Source organism: Dipteris shenzhenensis, chromosome 1 (assembly GCF_047967505.1).
Source record: "Dipteris shenzhenensis isolate YYH24624 ecotype China chromosome 1, Dip_SZ_1.0, whole genome shotgun sequence".
NCBI classification, from domain to species: Eukaryota; Viridiplantae; Streptophyta; class Polypodiopsida; order Gleicheniales; family Dipteridaceae; genus Dipteris; species Dipteris shenzhenensis.
Window position 1 is genome coordinate 47,755,230 of NC_141596.1, and position 17,541 is coordinate 47,772,770.

Consider the following 17,541-nt stretch of genomic DNA (forward strand, 5'->3'; position numbering starts at 1 on the left):
AGTGTCAAATGTATATGGAATAAGTCCCATAGTGACACATGGCACTCTAGGATATAAAGTAGTATAGTACTATAGAACACACTAAAAGTCACTCAAATTGGCTCCATTTCCTAACAAGTAGCTGTGCAATGCAGCAGGGAGCTGGGGGAAAGGGAGAGAGAGGCCTGGAAGGGGAGTGCAAGGAAGTGAGGGGGAGCAAGGCTGTAGCTCTTGGTTTTTTTTTTGGGGGGGCTTTCTATTCATGGAGGGATTCCAAAAATTAGTGGAGGTCCAGGTTTTGAGCTCCTTGTTTTTGCCCACGTTCCCTATCTAGCACGTGCATTTCACAGATCCTCTCCATAAATCTACTCATGCTTGCATCTATTGAGTTTACTTAAGAAAAGTGACTACTATATTATAATTATGGAATTGATGTGATTTTGTATGCCTCCTATGATAGGAACACAAAAATATATATTGGGGGAGCCACTTTTTATAGAAGAAGCTACCTTCACTGGATGACTGTTAAGCTTGCAATTTGTTGTATAAGGTTCTTGCATGTTTGAAACACTGAAAATCATAGATAGGCATTTTGTTTTTCTTTTCTTTTTGCTCATAACCTTGTAATAGTTCTTTTAGCACTCTGGTGTACAATTATACTTGGATATGTATTGTCTTTATCTATCACTCACAAGAGCCCAATTCACCTACTGTGATTTTAAATGGATTTACTATTGACCTTTGAATTATACCTTTGTAGGTGAGGAACTACAGAACAGATTGGGATTTAGAAGTTAATGAGCCAGTGGCCGGTAATTACTATCCTGTAAGTATTAAGAAGAGTCTAAAGTTTGACATGGACATTAGTTTTTTTTCACCACATCATAAAAAAGGGGGCCCTTTTCATTCTATTTTTGGACCAATATAAAGAAAATAGTACAAGAAAAATAATGGATATCTTTGCAGAAAATATAAAGGTAACCCTATTTTTGCCAACCTATGGCAACTCAAAGTAGAAAAGGAAGACCAATCCAAAGGAAGGAAGAACTTGTGTAAAAGGGACCATATATAAAAAGCAGCAAGATGAATTTGCAGATTGTACAAACATAGAACTAAAGCAGCAACCGACTTGCAACAAACCAAATATGACCATGAGGCTGTTACAGCGCTAGCTAATGAAGGCTAGCCAGTGGCTCACCTGTGGTTCATGAGAGACCCTAGTGGGTGGAGTTAGTGGGTTAGCATGGAAATTCCTAACTGGAGTATTAGATCAGGGTGGAGGTCTAGAAGGTAATGGAACTTCTATGCTATATGGAGCAGTAGCCTAAAGCAATATATTGGCATGGGGGCTTAGTGTTGAGGACACTGATCAGTACTCACATTGGATCCTACTAGAGGCATGGCAATGATTGGCAAGCTGGGTCGATGCATCCCTCATGGATGGAGCTTCCATGATGTGGGATGTGGAGGTCTATAGAGCTAGGTCCAGGCCGTGTATCTTTCCTATGACCTCCAATGATACACTATTTACTACTATCTATTCCTTTCATCGAATCACGGGCAATCACATGCGATGGCATCGTATTTTTCCTCCCAGCCTCACTTGTAGATTGCATGCACACGAAGATACGTAATTTCTTTTTTTCTTCATGCCTATCCACAAGCCCACAGTTCCCTAGATGGTTCCCTCATGCCACATGTCATCATTTTAGACCTTTAACTTGGTACACCATTTACCCCTCTCTTGAGGCACAATTAAAACATTTGCCCCTTCGCATTCTTACACATTTAGGTGCGCCTAGGCCTGAGCACTCAGAACCACCTAGTCGATGCCAATACACCCTCACCTAGGACCTTGGCAGTTACTTCCCTTGACCATTTAATTTACGCACATGAAATATTACAAAAGTCGGTCATCTAAGAGAAAATGCCCACCGATCTTTCCGTGGTCATGCTATCTCGGCTAGAGCATAACATTCCTTCCCTCTTCAAGCATCAGCGTCCTCGATGATGAAATATGGGAACACTCTCCGTAACTGGTATACGGATTCCCAGGTAGCTTCTGATAGAGGTAGACCATGCCATGCAACCAACACCGTGGGTATCTTCCGATTGCGCACTTGCATTGTTTCTCGGTCCAAGATTCCTGTTGGTTTGCGTCTTGCATTATCCTCTATCTCCTGAAACAAAACAACACCTTCGATTAGTGAGTCACCTGTATGCAAAAATTTCTTTAAACGAGAAACATGAAACACTGGGTGCACCTTACACCCCAGTGGTAATTCTAATTTATAGGCTACCTTGCCTATTCTCTTTAGAATTAACCATGGCCCACAATATCGAGGTGATAACTTAGCACACTCTCCTGCAGTCAAAGACTTACAGTGCGAAGGAACTCTGAGAAAAAACTTTTATCCCTACTTAAATTCTCTAGTGGATCGGTTTTCATCCGCATACGCCTTAGCTCTATCCATAGCTTGGCGGATGTTAGCTCTCGCAAGTGCTAGCATCTCCCGCATCTGAACCACAAAGTTCACGGCACTAGGCACTCATTGAGGTATTCCAACTATAGTTGGATTCGCTGGTCTATAACCATAGTTCAGCTCAAATGGACTGAACCCTGTAGAGAAATGTTTTCTATCATTGTAGGCAAACTCTAACAATGGCAACCACTTTTCCCCTGTATGTTGCCTCAATGACACATATACTCTAAGCATATTCTCTAAAATTTGGTTGATTCTTTCCGTCTGACCATCCGTTTCTGGATTATCCCCACTACTCATTCCCAACTCAGTCCTTAGTGTCTCAAATACCGCAGTCCAAAAATGATCGGTAAATTTAACATCTCTGTCTGACACTATGGATTTGGGTGATCCATGCAGACGAAATATATGTTTAATAAACAAATCCGCCACTTGCAGGGCACTAAGAGATTCTCTAGTTGGAATGAAGTGAGCCATCTTGGTAAGACGATCAACCACCACAAGGATAGAATCATATCCACCTTGTGTCGCAGGCAGCCCTACAATAAAGTCCATGGAAATGCTCTCCTACTTACTTAGTGGTATCTCCAAGGGCTGTAAAAGTCCGGGTGGCTTCACCCGCTCTGCCTTACTTACCTGACACGAAAAACGTGTCACATATTCATGAATATGCTTTTTCATCTTTGGCCAAAAGAAATCTCGCTTCATGAGATCATATGTCTTCTCAACTCTTGGATGTCCCGCACATGGGCTATCATGGGATTGTCGAATGACTCTCTACCTGAGATCATTCTGATTAGGTACTACTACCTTGCCATTTCTTTTCAGCATACCATCCCTTATGGCATATCTTGCATAAGTTTGGCCTTTTCTGGATGCCAGGTCATCCTTTTCCCCGGGTTTTAACACATGAGCCTTAGGCCATAGGCTCTGGACGAACTCGTCCACTTTTTGAGATTCTCTAATCTCGGCCATTAAAGCACTCTCTAACACCGTGAAACTCATGTTATGCATAATGCGTGACAACGCATCAGCACCTTTATTATCTTTCCCTCTTCGGTACCGGATCATCAGATTAAACTCTTGCATGAGTTCTGCCCACCTAGCTTGGCGGCCTCTCAAGTCAGGTTGTTTACAAAAATGTTTCAGAGTATCATGATCCACATCCACATAAAACTCTGATCCATACAAATAATGTCTCAATGTTTTCAAAGCATGGATAACAGCATACAACTCTAATTCATGAGTTGGCCAATTCCGTTGAGAGGGAGAAAGCTTCTTGCTTTCAAAGGCTACTGGCCTTTCCTCTTGGAGGAGAACTGCTCCTACCGCAATGCCACTTGCATCGATTTCAAGGAAAAACGGTTTCTGGGGATCAACTATTTTTAACACCGGTCCTGAGACCACATCTTGTTTTATGGTGTTAAAACTTTCCTGTTGATTCTATCCCCATATAAAAGGTACTTTATCTGAGGTCAAATCAGTCAATGGCGATACTATTTCGGAATATCCTTTGATATGCCTTCGATAAAATTGGACAAATCCCAAGAATGATCGCAAAGCGGTCAAACTCTGAGGGATTGGCCAAGTCAGTATTGCAGCCACTTTCTTTGGATCCATTTCTACCCCCTCTGGAGTAATTATGAATCCTAACTATTCAAGTCTTACCATACACAGTATAGTTTTGTTCTTATTTACATAAAGACTGGGTTTCCTCAAAGTACTGAACACTATTCTTAAGTGTTCGTGATGCTCAGTAATACTTTTACTGAATACCAGAATATCGTCAATAAAATGTACTACAAACTTTCCGATATACGGACGTAGTAAATCGTTCATAAGCATGACGAATGTAGCTGGAGCATTGGTAAGTCCAAAGGGCAAAAAACTCATAGTGACCAAACTTGCTTCTAAAAGTGGTTTTATGCACATCCTCGGCTCTAATACGGATCTGATGGTAGCCACACTTAAGATCTATCTTACTGAAAATTACGGCCCCATGTAATGCATCTAGCAAATCATCGATCCGAGCCATCGGATACCTGTGCTTAATAGTGATATTATTCAGTGCTTTGTAATCTATACAGAGACAAAAAATATCATCTTTCTTCTTTTTTAATATCACTGGCGAAGCAAAAGGTGAAAAACTGGGTTGTATCTACCCCAGCTTGAGGTATTCTTCCAGTTGTCTTCGCACCTCAGCTTCTTCTGTAAAGCTTAATCTATAGGGAGGTCTATTTACAGGTTCTGCCCCCGAGATAAGCTCAATTTTATGCTGAACATTCCGCTATGAAGGTAACCCATAAGGTAACTCATCCCTAAAACAATCAGAGTACTTCTCCGATATCTCTTTAGCCAACTCGGCCATTTCCCCATCTTGGGTAGCCTCAGTGCTAGCCGATGCATCATCAATCGACTCTACCGATGCTATACACAGACACAGAAACTCTTTCGGAGTCTTCCGAATTTCCATGGCTGAAATCAATGGTCCTCGAGGTAAATCCTTTTCACCTTGCAAAACATATTCTACCCTGTTCATCTTAAACTGGTAAATATGCTTTTTCCAATCAATGGCTGGATTTTTCCAAAAATGCCAAGCCATGCCTAGGGCTATATCTGTGTGAGCAAGCCTGGTCAACTCAAAGTTCAGCTTCTCAACATAGTTCTGTATTCGAAGTTCCAACTGGGTAACCCTCTGGTCCCATACTTCAGTTGAACTTCTGTCCGCCATCCTGACCGTATAAGCATAGTCAGACGGACTAGTTTCCAACTTGAGCCTCTTAATAAGCTTCGAGTTAATTACATTGTGCGTTGACGCTAAGTCAAACAATACAATCACATCATGATTGGCTACTTGCCCTTTCATTTTAATCAACTCGAGCTCATCGAAAACCATATACCCCGTTGGTGCGGGCTTTGAAAGGATGTTATCGGGTGCACCGCTTACTAACTTAGTAACAGACACACTTAACAACATAGGTACTAACCTCTGAGAAGGTCCTCTGAGAAGGTCCCGCCAATTGCATCTGCATATGTTTCGCATTGGGACTCTCCTGCATTTCCGTATCGCATTCAGATATTATCATATTGGCCGTGCGACGGTCTTTGTTTAGTGGACAACCTTTTCACTGATGTCGCTGAAGGTAGCCGAAGCACTGTCCTTTTTTTCTAGCTTTTTCTTTTTGTTCAGGGGTCAACGAGGACTGTGACCAAGCTCGGGCTGCCATTGGAGTTATTTTTCTTTTCACCCCAACGGTGGTACTTGTCTTTGCTTGTCCCTCAACCGGCTTCACCAGCTTGGTTTGGCCACTTGGCTGCGAGACACTTGTCTTTGAACTCCATTTCCTCTGAAATCCCCCTTTTCTCGGGTACTCATGCTGAGTCCCTGCCTGCACAAACCCACTAGGTCTGCCTCTGGCATCCTCATAGTTCAGGGCTACTGCAATAGATTCATCTAATGTAGTCACATATTTAGCCCAAACTTCCATTTTAATCTTGTCGTTCAGTCCATAAATATAGTCTTTCAACTGAACCGACATAGGGAGAGGGTCTGTTATTTTCATAACACATTCTCTGAACTTGTCAGTGTACTCTGCCATCGACAAATTCCTCTGGCGAAGGTTTTTGTAAGCATCCCAAGGTCGGGACTCTTCGTCAGGTGGAAGAAAGTGTTTCTTAAATTCAGCCTTAAACCCTTCCCAGGTGGTATGGGCAATTTGATCTTTCTGTTGTTTTATCCACCACCTATCCGCTGCCTCAATAAACAGGTGAGTGGTCTCGTGGATTTTCTTTAGATCAGATCTGATTTCACAAATGGTGAAGGCTTCTTCCCACTTGTGTAACCAAACCTCGATCACATCAGAACTGCGCTCGGTCATCCGATCAGCGTACTTTTTCGGTCTATAGTTAGCAATATTAGGTACCTTGACGTTCGCACGTTCCGACGAGTGTATACTGGGCTATGGCTTTGCTGGAGCTTTGCCCTTTTCATTTCTAGATGGTCTAGTCGACAAGGCCTGCACCATCTCTCTAATTTCATTTTGACTAGCATTCACTTGAAGCTGCTGGTTCATGATCTGTTGTAAGGCATCTTCTAGTACAAAAATCCTACCCATCAAAGTAGGTGTTGTGTGATGGGACACTTGTTGCGTAAATCGTGCTCTAGATTCACCAGGATTTACCCTGGAATCTTGTCCCTCTGCCTCCATTCTTTCAAAAGGGAAAATATAATTTTTTTTTTCACTTCGAATTTCCCTCTGCTGTACAGGAATAAATCGATTGCAAACTTGAAACTAAAATTTTATATAGAAGGGGAAAAAATGCCCCCTGGAAGCTCCACGTAATGCAGATATCCCGATTTCCTTTGATGAAGAACAAGGTGACCTTCGGAACAGCTATGGAATCAGCCCGCTCTTCTCCAGCCTGCTCTCTGTTTCGGAATCAGCCTCAGCGGACGGGCTATTTACGTGACCACATCCCAGATACCAAATTACAAGTATGCGGCTGTACGTGATCCTGCCTTGAAGAGCATCTCTGCCACCACACCAAACCTCTTGCCAATAACTAAAAGAAGCCAGTGATAAACTGAGGGAAGACCAGGGAACCTGATGAAAACAGAAACTCCCTGCTTGTCCTCTTCAACTGGGTCAAATCCCAGTTGAAAAGGAAACAAAAAGATCCTCCTGTAGCCTAGAAGTAGAAACCCGGCCTGTAGCAGGTCTCTCGTGACATGCGGGGAATCTAGGCACACCTGAAAGAAACCCCGTCCCAACAAACGAACATCCTTGAGGTGGGGGGCGAGGTCCTGAGGAAGCGTCGACAACATCCAATCTCTAGCTTGTGACTTGGAGGGGTGTGAGCCATGAATGCGTGCGAAGAGAGTCGTGGAACACTCATGTTCGAAATCCTTTTGCAACTGCTGTAGCTCGTCTTTTGAAAAAGTGACAGTTCTCGCGGCCGGTGTGAGCGGAGACGGATTGACTGAATGGGAACCCATTCGTCAATCGAGGTGTGTAGGCCGATTCAAACACAAAATAAAAACTCCGTCTGCTTTCCTGAATCCCAGGAGACCCCTATAGGAGAATAGGGGTAATCCAGATGAAGGAGAGGGTGAAGAAGAAGGGAGAGAGAAGAAAAAAAACCAGGGGGAGACAGCGGGGAGGAGGGAAGAGGAGGGGAGGATAGGGGAGAGGAGTGGAGGATAGGGGGAGAAGAGGAGTAGAGGAGAGGGGAAGGAGAAGGGAGGAAAAGCAGCAGCACGCTGCAGCGGGGGGAAAGCAGCAGCAGGAGCGGGGGGGGAGCAGCAGGCTGCAGTGGGGGGGGGAGCAGCAGCAGGGGCGGGGGGGGGAGGAGGCTGCAGCGCAGGGGGGGGACGCTGCAGCGCGGGGGAAGGGGCAGTGCGGGGGAGAGGGCAGGTAGGAGGGGGCAGCGAGGAGGGAAGGGAGGGGGCAGGCAGGAGGGAGCAGGAGGAGCAGCAGGGAGCGGGGAGAGAGGCAGCAGGGAGCGGGGAGAGGAGCAGCAGCAGGAGGGAAGGGAGGGGGCAGCGAAGGGGAGCGGGAGGAGCAGCAGGGAGCGGGGGAGCAGCAGTGAGCGGGGAGAGCAGCAGGGACCGAGGAGAGCAGCGGTGAGGAGGGGAACTGGAGGAGCGGGGAGCAGCAGCAGTTCTAAATTCTTTGGAAGAGCAGCCTTTATCTGTAAAGGCTCTTTGTCTTGCTCTAGTCTCCCATTTAGCCAGTTTCCTGTGATCATTTAGTTTAAGACAATGTCTAGCCTGGCATAGTGTTGTTTGCTCATGCATGGACAACGAACGAAGATAGCTGAGTTCAGTGAGGTCTTGACAAGTGAATTTGGCCTGAGCAATGGTTTCCCTCAGAGTCTTCATGTAAGACTTGCCATAAGCTCTAATCACAACTTGCATTTTGGAAACAAAAGAATCCCAGGCATCACAATATGAATATGGTTGCGAGAAGACAGAGAATGAGATGCTTCAGTAACCATGGCCTTGAAAGCAGCCTGTTGCAAATAGCTATTGTTTACGATCAGATGTCACCTTTGTGGCAATCTCTCATTTGACATAGCATGAAAGGATAGCTGCAACCATAGAGGTGCATGATCTGAATGCACTAAGGCATAGTCAATCCACATTTTGCATGTAAAATCCCCATTTTGTTGTGGAGCTACACTATACCATCGATCCAGACGTGCCTGATAAGAAGAAATGGCATTATGTTGGAAGGTGTATCCAGGTGACAAAGGCTGCAATTCCTTCCAAAGGTCAACCAAATCCAGATGCATCAGTAATTGGGACCATGCATGCCTTTCAGGAGTTAACATATGATCATGTCTGGAGGTATTGTCACCCTGTTGTGGAGCATTATTGAAATCCCCACATATGAAGGCATGATATCTCCATGGATATTGTTGCATGGCATCCCAAATTGCAGTTCTTTCTCTAGAGGATTGAGGTGCATAAATAGAAGCAAATTCAAACACCTCTCCTCGAATAATGCATTGAAGAACAAGCCATCTGCCCTTGTTGTCATTTAAAGCAATAACTGGTTGAAGCTCATGTTTGATCAAAAGGACTACCCCTGAGAAAGAGTGCTCCCCAGCATAGAAAATATCATAACCACAGTAGTGTCCTGTCTTTCTTGCATAGACGTGTTGGTTGTGTTCTTGTAATGCCACTATGTAAGGCTGAAATCTATTGATGTACAGCCACACAGATTTCCATTTCCTATTGTCACACAGCCCCTGGACATTGAGTGTAAAACATTTGATATCAGCAGTCATATTTACAGATATTTATAGTAATATAACAACTATGTACAGCAGCAAAATTCATGATGTCAGCCCTGCATTTCTATCTCAGGGTCAAGGCCTCTCCCCTCAGAAGAAGTAGCCACCTGAGGAGTAGACAGCAAAGCAGCAACCTCTTCTTCAGGGAAGAGTGTTCTGCTAGCTGTCACTGCAGGCCATGTGATCCCAATTCCTGTATTGACCTCTGGGGTGTTTCCACTAGAAGACGCACCATTCCAAGTGCGAGGGGGTGGAAGTCTTTGAGCAGAAATAACTTTTCTTGGACTTTGCCATCCATCAGTTGGAGGTTTGTGTCCTTTTGTCGAGGGTTGAATAGCAGGAGGTGAATGTGAAAAAACATTCCCATTTGAAACCACTAGAGCTTTGCCTTTATCCTGATTTCCAGAAAACTATCTACTATCTTTGTTTTTATTTGCAATGGAGGTAGGAGCATCCTTAGTAGGCATTTGAACCGACAAAGTGGCAGGAGGCATTTTATGCTGATTCATTGGACACTGTGAAGCCATGTGTCCAAATTTTTTGCACTCAAAACAAGCCCCTGCAAATAATCCCCATTTCAGTTTATAAAAAGCACTTCCCATGTCCACATTATTCACCGTGACTGAATAAGAGTCCGGTGTGGGATTTTTAGTATCCCAGAGAATGCAAAATCGATTCGAGTTGCCATTAGGCCGTGGTGGGCAGACCACTTTGCCTAAAGATGCTGCAATTTTAGGCAAGAGTGAGGCCATGCATTGTGAGAAGTCTACAACTTCAACCCAGACCGGGCATCTGTGTCGGATTAAAGCGTGAAAATCTCTTGTGGGAGACCATGGCAATACATGCACCATTTGCTGCCCAAAATAGAGAGGCGAATGTTCCAAAAGCATTTGTCTGTGTATCTCATCCACCGTGATAACCTCAAAAAACCCCCTGGCTGCATAGTGTACTTTGCAAACAAATGAGCCAGCCACTGTGCGAGTCAACCAGTTGCCTATCTTTGTGGCAGGTGGCATCTGGCCTGGAAAAAATAATATGACTGTAGTTTTAGCATATTCTTTGACTGGATCCACAATTTCATCTACTTCAACCATGAGGCCAACTGAAGGAACCAAGTCTTTCCACTCTTTCCTTGTGTCTGCAAATCCTTCATGCATGACATCATAGACCAGTTGGGCCTCAAGAGTATCATGTACCGGGTCATGCTGACCCTCAGCTTGCTTTTGCTTCTTGCAATGAACCGAACGCTCCTTTTGAAACGTTTTTTCATAGGAATATTTAGCCATAGCTTTGTAAAAAGTGGAACTCAGAAAGGAGGTACTTGTAAAAGGGTAGTGGAGTAAAAAAACCAGTCCCAAAAAAATGCCCACAGGAAGCCCACAAAGAAGAGAAAAAGAGTATATTTGTAAAGAGATAGAAGGGAAAGAGGGATGTAGAGGTCGAGAGAAGATAATAACAGTTTTGTAGAGGAAGAAGAGAGAAAAACCAGTAAAAAAACCCAGATGAACTATATTTCAGAGGAAAAAGGAAGATTTTGGCGATGGGAAAGGTGCAGCAGACCCAAAGACTGAAGAGGAGAAAAAACAGGAGCAAAAGCCTTCAAAATCAGCACGTGGATGTAGTCCGGAAGCAAAACCCTGCGTGGAAACGATCCAGGAACCGGAGATGGACTGGGAGCAGCAAAACTGTAGCAAGCGGAAATGTCCGTACAGGCCGTACACCTGTACGGAATCCGTACGGAGCTCGGACGGGCTGTACGGCTGGTGATAAATGCTCCAGATCACTGGTTTTTGGGCTCTGATGCAGCGCAGCTGGGAGCTGAGGCTCACGGGCTGGTTGCTTGAGGCTCTAGAGCTCACACACCTCTCTCTCTCTCTCACACACCACCTCTCTCTCACGCACCTCCCAAACACATACACACACACACACACACACACACTCTCTCTCTCTCTCAAGTACCAAGTGCATATGGGATATCCCAAAGTGACACGTGGCACTCACACATGACTCACACATGAACTACTACAAGATCTCCTAGTACAACTCACCAACCAAACCACACAGACACACATACACACACACACACTTTTTTTTTTTTGGTAATATCCAGTGCAATATATTTATATGCTCATAAATTTACATGATGGGAGGTCTCCGAAATGGAGAGTATCTTAAAGAACAGAAACATAAAAAGAAAAGCTCTATGCAAGAAGCATCCATATCACCCTCATGGCAGGCATCATATAAGGATTGCTGCAATGAGGCTCGGAAAGATTCATATGACTTGTGAATCTGCCGACCCAAGTATGCCAAATTATGCTCACTCCAGATTGTCCAAAGAGCCCAATATCTCACCCAAGAGAGAAATAGTGAGTATTGAGACAAAGACCTCATAAATCTGCCAAAGAGCCAGAAATGTTTCCCAAATCTGTGACTCGGGAAACGGAGCCGAAGATAATCTGAAATTCTCCTGAGGAGGATCCTAGAACATGGGCAGTGCCAAAGCAAATGAAGAACAGTCTCTGAAGGAGCCTGACATCTTAAACATGTGGATGGTGCAATGCGACGTTTAGCAAGTGTGACCCCCACTGACAATGTCCTTGTCATACATCTCCAAAGAAAAAGTCTTTGTTTCAATGGCATTTTACACTTCCATAACATCCCGAGATTCTTCCGCCACCATGAGAGGGGCTTCCTTATATGCCACGGGGAATTAGCATATTGTTGAATCCATGGAGCAGGTTGAAGAAGCCTGTAGGCTTTGATGGAGGTTAAGGCAGGAAGAGGAACAGGATGAGTGCATGTAGCAGAGGGTTGCAATTGCCAATCCGTAAGCCTGTCTGTGTTAGCCATTGGAGGAACAGGTAAAAAAGAATGTAATAAATCAGCAATTTTCTTCCATACACACTTTTTTTTTTTGGGTAATATCTAGTGCATATATTTATATGATCATAAATTTACATGATGGGAGGTCTTTAAAATGGAGAGTATCCCAAAGTTCAGAAGCATAAAAAGAAAAGCTGTATGCAAGAAGCATCCATATCACCCTCATGGCAGGCATCATACAAGGATTGCCACAATGAGGCTCGGAAAGATTCATATGACTTGTGAATCTGCCGACCCAAGTATGCCAAATTATGCTCACTCCAGATTGTCCAAAGAGCCCAATATCGCACCCAAGAGAGAAATAGTGAGTATTGAGACAAAGACTTCATAAATCTGCCAAAGAGCCAGAAATGTTTCCCAAATCTATGACTCGGGAAACGGATCCGAAGATAATCTGAAATTGTCCTGAGGAGGATCTTAGTACACGGGCAGTGCCAAAGCAAATGAATAACAGTCTCTGAAGGAGCCTGACATCTTAAACATGTGGATGATGCAATGCGACGTTTAGCAAGTGTGACCTCCACTGACAATGTACCTGTCATACATCTCCAAAGAAAAAGTCTTTGTTTCAATGGCATTTTACACTTCCATAACATCGTGAGATTCTTCCGCCACCATGAGAGGGGCTTCCTTATATGCCACAAAGAAATAGCATATTGCTGAATCCATGGAGCAGGGTGAAGAAGCCTATAGGCTTTGATGGAGGTTAAGGTAGGAAGAGGAACAGGATGAGTGCATGTAGCAGAGGGTTGCAATTGCCAATCCGTAAGCCTGTCAGTGTCAGCCACAGGAGGAATAGGTAGAAAAGGATGTAATAAATCAGCAATTTTCTTCCATATAGACATATGATGCATTCCCAATGCATAGGAAGCAGTGGCTTGAGGAAAAGATAAGACATATCCCCGATCATCTACCACATCATGTATGTATCTAATTCCCAATTTCATGAGATTGTAGGCCTGAACAGGTTCCTGTAAAGCTAGCGGAATTGCAAAAATGGCACTCCAATGAATACTTTCTTTCCTCATTGAGTTTGTCCCCGAGCAACTATCAGGAGCCCATGTGACCTCAGAAAGTACTTGTTTCCAGTCAAGTATCAGAGCAGTAGAGAAAGGACAGCTAGGTATCTCCCCTACAAATCTGCCAATGACAACCTCCCAATGATCAATAGTCCAATGACCATAAGCACAAGTCCTCATGTTGACACACATGGATGCTAGCATACAAGTCCATGGCTGTTGTTGGCGGAAAAAAGTATGCAGCATAGTCGCCTTCCTTGCAAGCACATGATATCTTATATTGAGGACATTAAGTCCACCATGCATCCTAGGAGAGCATACCATTTCCATCTTCATCAGTCTCAATGCTTTCACAGCAGTTTTTGCCCTCCATAACATCTCCATAGCTTGAGACATGAAGGCGGAAATATCCCTGGAGGACCAATGTATCAAAGGCAAATAGAACTGGACATAGGACATTACAATGGACTGTACTATTCTGAGCCTGACATGAAGAGGCAAAGTAGAAATCGTCCAGTATTATAGTTTATGTTGAAGCCTTTGGAAGATCCATTTTAGCTGTTGCTTCCTGGTGATATGCCATCCTATGGGATATCCCAAATGCCTGACTACATCTTTGGAATGCACCACCTGACCTAGCCAAAGAATAGAATGCCAATCACATTGTGTCAGGGGAAGTAATTTAGATTTGTCAAAATTGACATGCAATCCATCTGCCAAACCATACAATGAAAGAGTGGTCATAAGCATGTGAACTTCCCGGGGAGAATTCTTTGGCATAAAGAAGGAATCATCAGCATATGCTTGTGCCAAAAAAGATGCAGCCCCAGGGATTTTAAGACCAGTCATCTGTCCTGTGTTTGTAAGATGATCAAGATACATCAAAAGGGGATGAGTCGCAATGGCATAGAAGAGAGCACTAAGAGGGCAGCCCTGCCTAACTGATCGACCCAATGTCCATGACTGAGACAGATGACACCCAAGAATGCACTGAGAAGTAGAGTTAGAATAAAGCCAGTAAATTGCATTTGCTATCTTGGGACCAAAGCCTAACTTTGTCATGATTTGAGAGATAAAATCCCATTGAACAGTATCAAATGCCTTAGCAATATCCACCTGCAATATAAGGACATCTTGATGCAAATACTTAGCATATTCAATTGCAGTCAAGGCATTGGAAATATTATCATGGATTTGTCTTCGCGGCACAAATCCATACTGATGAGGATGAAGTCCCGCATCCAGTATCCTGTGAAGCCTATGCACAATCATTTTGGTAATGAGTTTGTAAACTACAGGCATCAAAGTAATAGGCCTCCAATCTGACATATTGTCACATAGATGTTTTTAGACATGAGTTTTTCTTTCAAGTAGCATGCAGACCCTGGAAAAAGGCTTTTGATGAGCAGCCCTTATCCATGAGGGGCTTCATTCTTGCCCTAATCTGCCATTTGTGCAATTTCCTTTGATCATTAACAGTCAATTTAATCCGAGCATGTGAAAGGGAATCATTTTCTGATTCAGAGAGAGGCCTTAAATGTGAAAATTCAGTCAATTGTTGTGCTGTCCTTTTTGCCCATTTAACCTCATTCCTCCATTTAGTCATATGCCAGTTTCCATACTCCCTAATGACATTCTGTATACGAGAGACAAAACTGTCCCAGGCATAATCCATGTCCTCCTGGGCATGCAAAGGCAAGGGATGAATTGCAAGTCTTATCATTTGCTGGAAATAGTGATGTCGGAAATAAACCTGATTAACATGCAATAATCTACTGGAAAGGGGTGGCAAATCATCCAGTGGCATACCAAGGTGCAAATTCATCCATAATGGGGCATGATCTGACAAGCCCAATGAGAAATCTATAAGGAGATGAGGGCTAAAATCTGCATATTGTTGTGGGTAAAACAAATACCATCTGTGAAGCCTTGCCCATTGTGTAGTAAGTGCATTATGATGAAAAGTATATCCAGGCACTGATCCTTGGAGAAGCAGCCATAAATCTTCAGCCTGCACAGAAAGAAGCATGCTATCCCATTTCTGCCTTTCCAATAATAGCATATGAGATCTTGAAGTGGTGTTATCTCTTGGCAGAGGGGAATTATCAAAATCTCCACAGATGAATGCACACTTACACACACACACACACATATACATATATATAAATATAGATATACAATATACATATACATACACATACAAATACACATATACATGTACATGTACATACATTGATGTATGCATGTATGCATGCATGTATGTATGTATGTATGTATGTATGTATGCATGTATGTATATATGTATAATGCATATGTAAACTGATGGAGTCTCATGAGAGAGAGAGAGAGAGAGAGAGAGAGAGAGAATGTGAGCAAGCGAGGAGAGGTGGATGTAGAGGGTGGAATGCAGGGTGGAGCAGGGGGTCCAGAAGGGTTCAGCGAGAGGCTGTATGCCATCTGTACAATGGTGCAAGTACACACACATATATACATATATATAAGTATAGATATACATATACATACACATACAAATACACATATACATGTACATGTACATACATGTATGCATGCATGCATGCATGTATGTATGTATGTATGTATGTATGCATGTATGTATATATGTATAATACATATGTAAACTGATGGAGTCTCATGAGAGAGAGAGAGAGAGAGAGAGAGAGAGAGAGAATGTGAGCGAGCGAGGAGAGGTGGATGTAGAGGGTGGAATGCAGGGTGGAGCAGGGGGTCCAGAAGGGGTCAGCGAGAGGCTGTATGCCATTTGTACAATGGTGCAAGTCTTCACACGCAGTACAGACAGTGGGGCTGGAAGGGGGTGGGATGGGGCACTGATGAGGCAAGAAGGGGTGGGAAACAGGGATCAATTGTGTCAAAGCAGGGGGGGGGGACCTGAGGGCTGAAAGAATGTGAAATGGGCTGAAGGAGGCAGAGGTAGAGGTAGGCTGAAGGGGAGGCAGACTAGGGAAACAGTGAGGGAGAGTTGGGTTGGAGACAAGGGATGGAAGGAGGGAGGAGCATGTTCAGGAGCTGGGGAGCTCAAGATCCTTCATCAAAACCCAAAATCCCTTTTATAAGACCCTGTTGGGAAGCTAAATTCGAATTCTAGCTTTAGTAGCTGCATGTCTTAAGAATGCTTAGCAAGATCTTGAATGAAAACAAAGCATGGAACATTTTACGTGCACTTTGCTCCTGAAGAGAGTAAGCTATCAAACCTAATAGCAGGTTCCATTCATTGTCTGGAGTCCATCTTACCACGCGGCCTAAAACATGTTTGCTCAATGGCTTGAATTGGGATTTCCTTATTAGTAGTAGGAGAAAGGGTGGCATGCCATCTGACCATGAAGTCTACGTTCAAGATGAGAGGGCCCACTATGTCAGATTATTTTGACTATTCCAATCGGACCATGATTTTGCTACTTCCGACAATCTAGGTGTGCTTAACTTGTAGTCTGAGACTTTAGAAAAGTGTCCAAGGTGTCTTTTGGTTATGTGAAAATTTTACTAAACCCTCTTATCGTCGCAGATCTCAATTTATTGAGCGTGTTAATATGGAAAAAAAAATTAAGGTATAAGACTTTTTGCTGGGTCCACAATGTTTTTGTTATGTGCCCAAAATCTACTTAATGTTTTGGACCATTCACGTGTCTGTATGCAGGTTAACCTTGGAATGGTTATAAAGGATAACACTACTGAGTTTTCCGTACTGGTAGACCATGCTGTAGGTGGCTCAAGCATTGGAAGTGGACAGTTGGAGCTCATGCTACACAGGTCGATTATGCAACATATCCTATTGTCAATGTATAATAAGTTCAAATCGCAGGAACTTGGGTTTGCCCCTGTACAATATGGACATCAAAAGATTCATGTATATATGTAACAGGCGTTTGCTGAACGATGATGGGAGGGGAGTGGGTGAAGCTTTGGATGAGGCTGTTTGTTTGGGCAGTAACTGCGAAGGCTTGACTGTAAGACACTTTTGATACTGTCTTAAAAAATATTTACTTGAAAATCAGTGGGAAAGAAAGTCAAGATGTCTACATATATGTACTTAAACGATCGTGTGCTGTAGTAGGCCAGATTCACAAACCGAGACCACCTGCATTATTCCTTGAAGGATGGGTTCGCAGCTTTTGGTCTCCCAAGGTCTAGTAGTCACGACCATCCGTTTCTTAGAAATGGTTGTATTGTGTTCATTTTTGAAAAGTGTGAGATGGTTACAGAAGTGGTCCACAAAGGAACCTGGACGATTAGGAATCAACCACTATCAGCTCAGCTGTGTGAACCTTCTTTTAGTCCATACTGTCCTCCTCCGTCCAAAGCCCCTATCTGGGTGAGTTCCCTGACCTTCCGCTTTTTCT

General features: G+C 43.6%; 2 protein-coding genes across 2 annotated transcripts in view; one reads left to right on the plus strand and one right to left on the minus strand.

Annotated features, from left to right (window-relative positions):
- The window catches only part of LOC147905951 (alpha-mannosidase-like), a 263,387-nt gene that overhangs the window by 169,243 nt on the left and 76,603 nt on the right, over positions 1 to 17,541 (plus strand). The window contains exons 22-24 of the mRNA XM_087375828.1: positions 740 to 805; positions 16,839 to 16,951; positions 17,064 to 17,148. Coding sequence (XP_087231954.1) covers positions 740 to 805; positions 16,839 to 16,951; positions 17,064 to 17,148 — 264 coding nt within the window. The remainder of the gene's footprint in view (positions 1 to 739; positions 806 to 16,838; positions 16,952 to 17,063; positions 17,149 to 17,541) is intronic.
- LOC147905953 (uncharacterized) lies at positions 11,397 to 13,549 on the minus strand. The gene is made up of 2 exons (XM_087378614.1): positions 12,918 to 13,549; positions 11,397 to 12,096 (listed from the first exon to the last, which is right to left on the minus strand). The coding sequence occupies exons 1-2, from the start codon at positions 13,547 to 13,549 to the stop codon at positions 11,397 to 11,399; spliced, it is 1,332 nt and encodes a 443-aa protein (XP_087234740.1).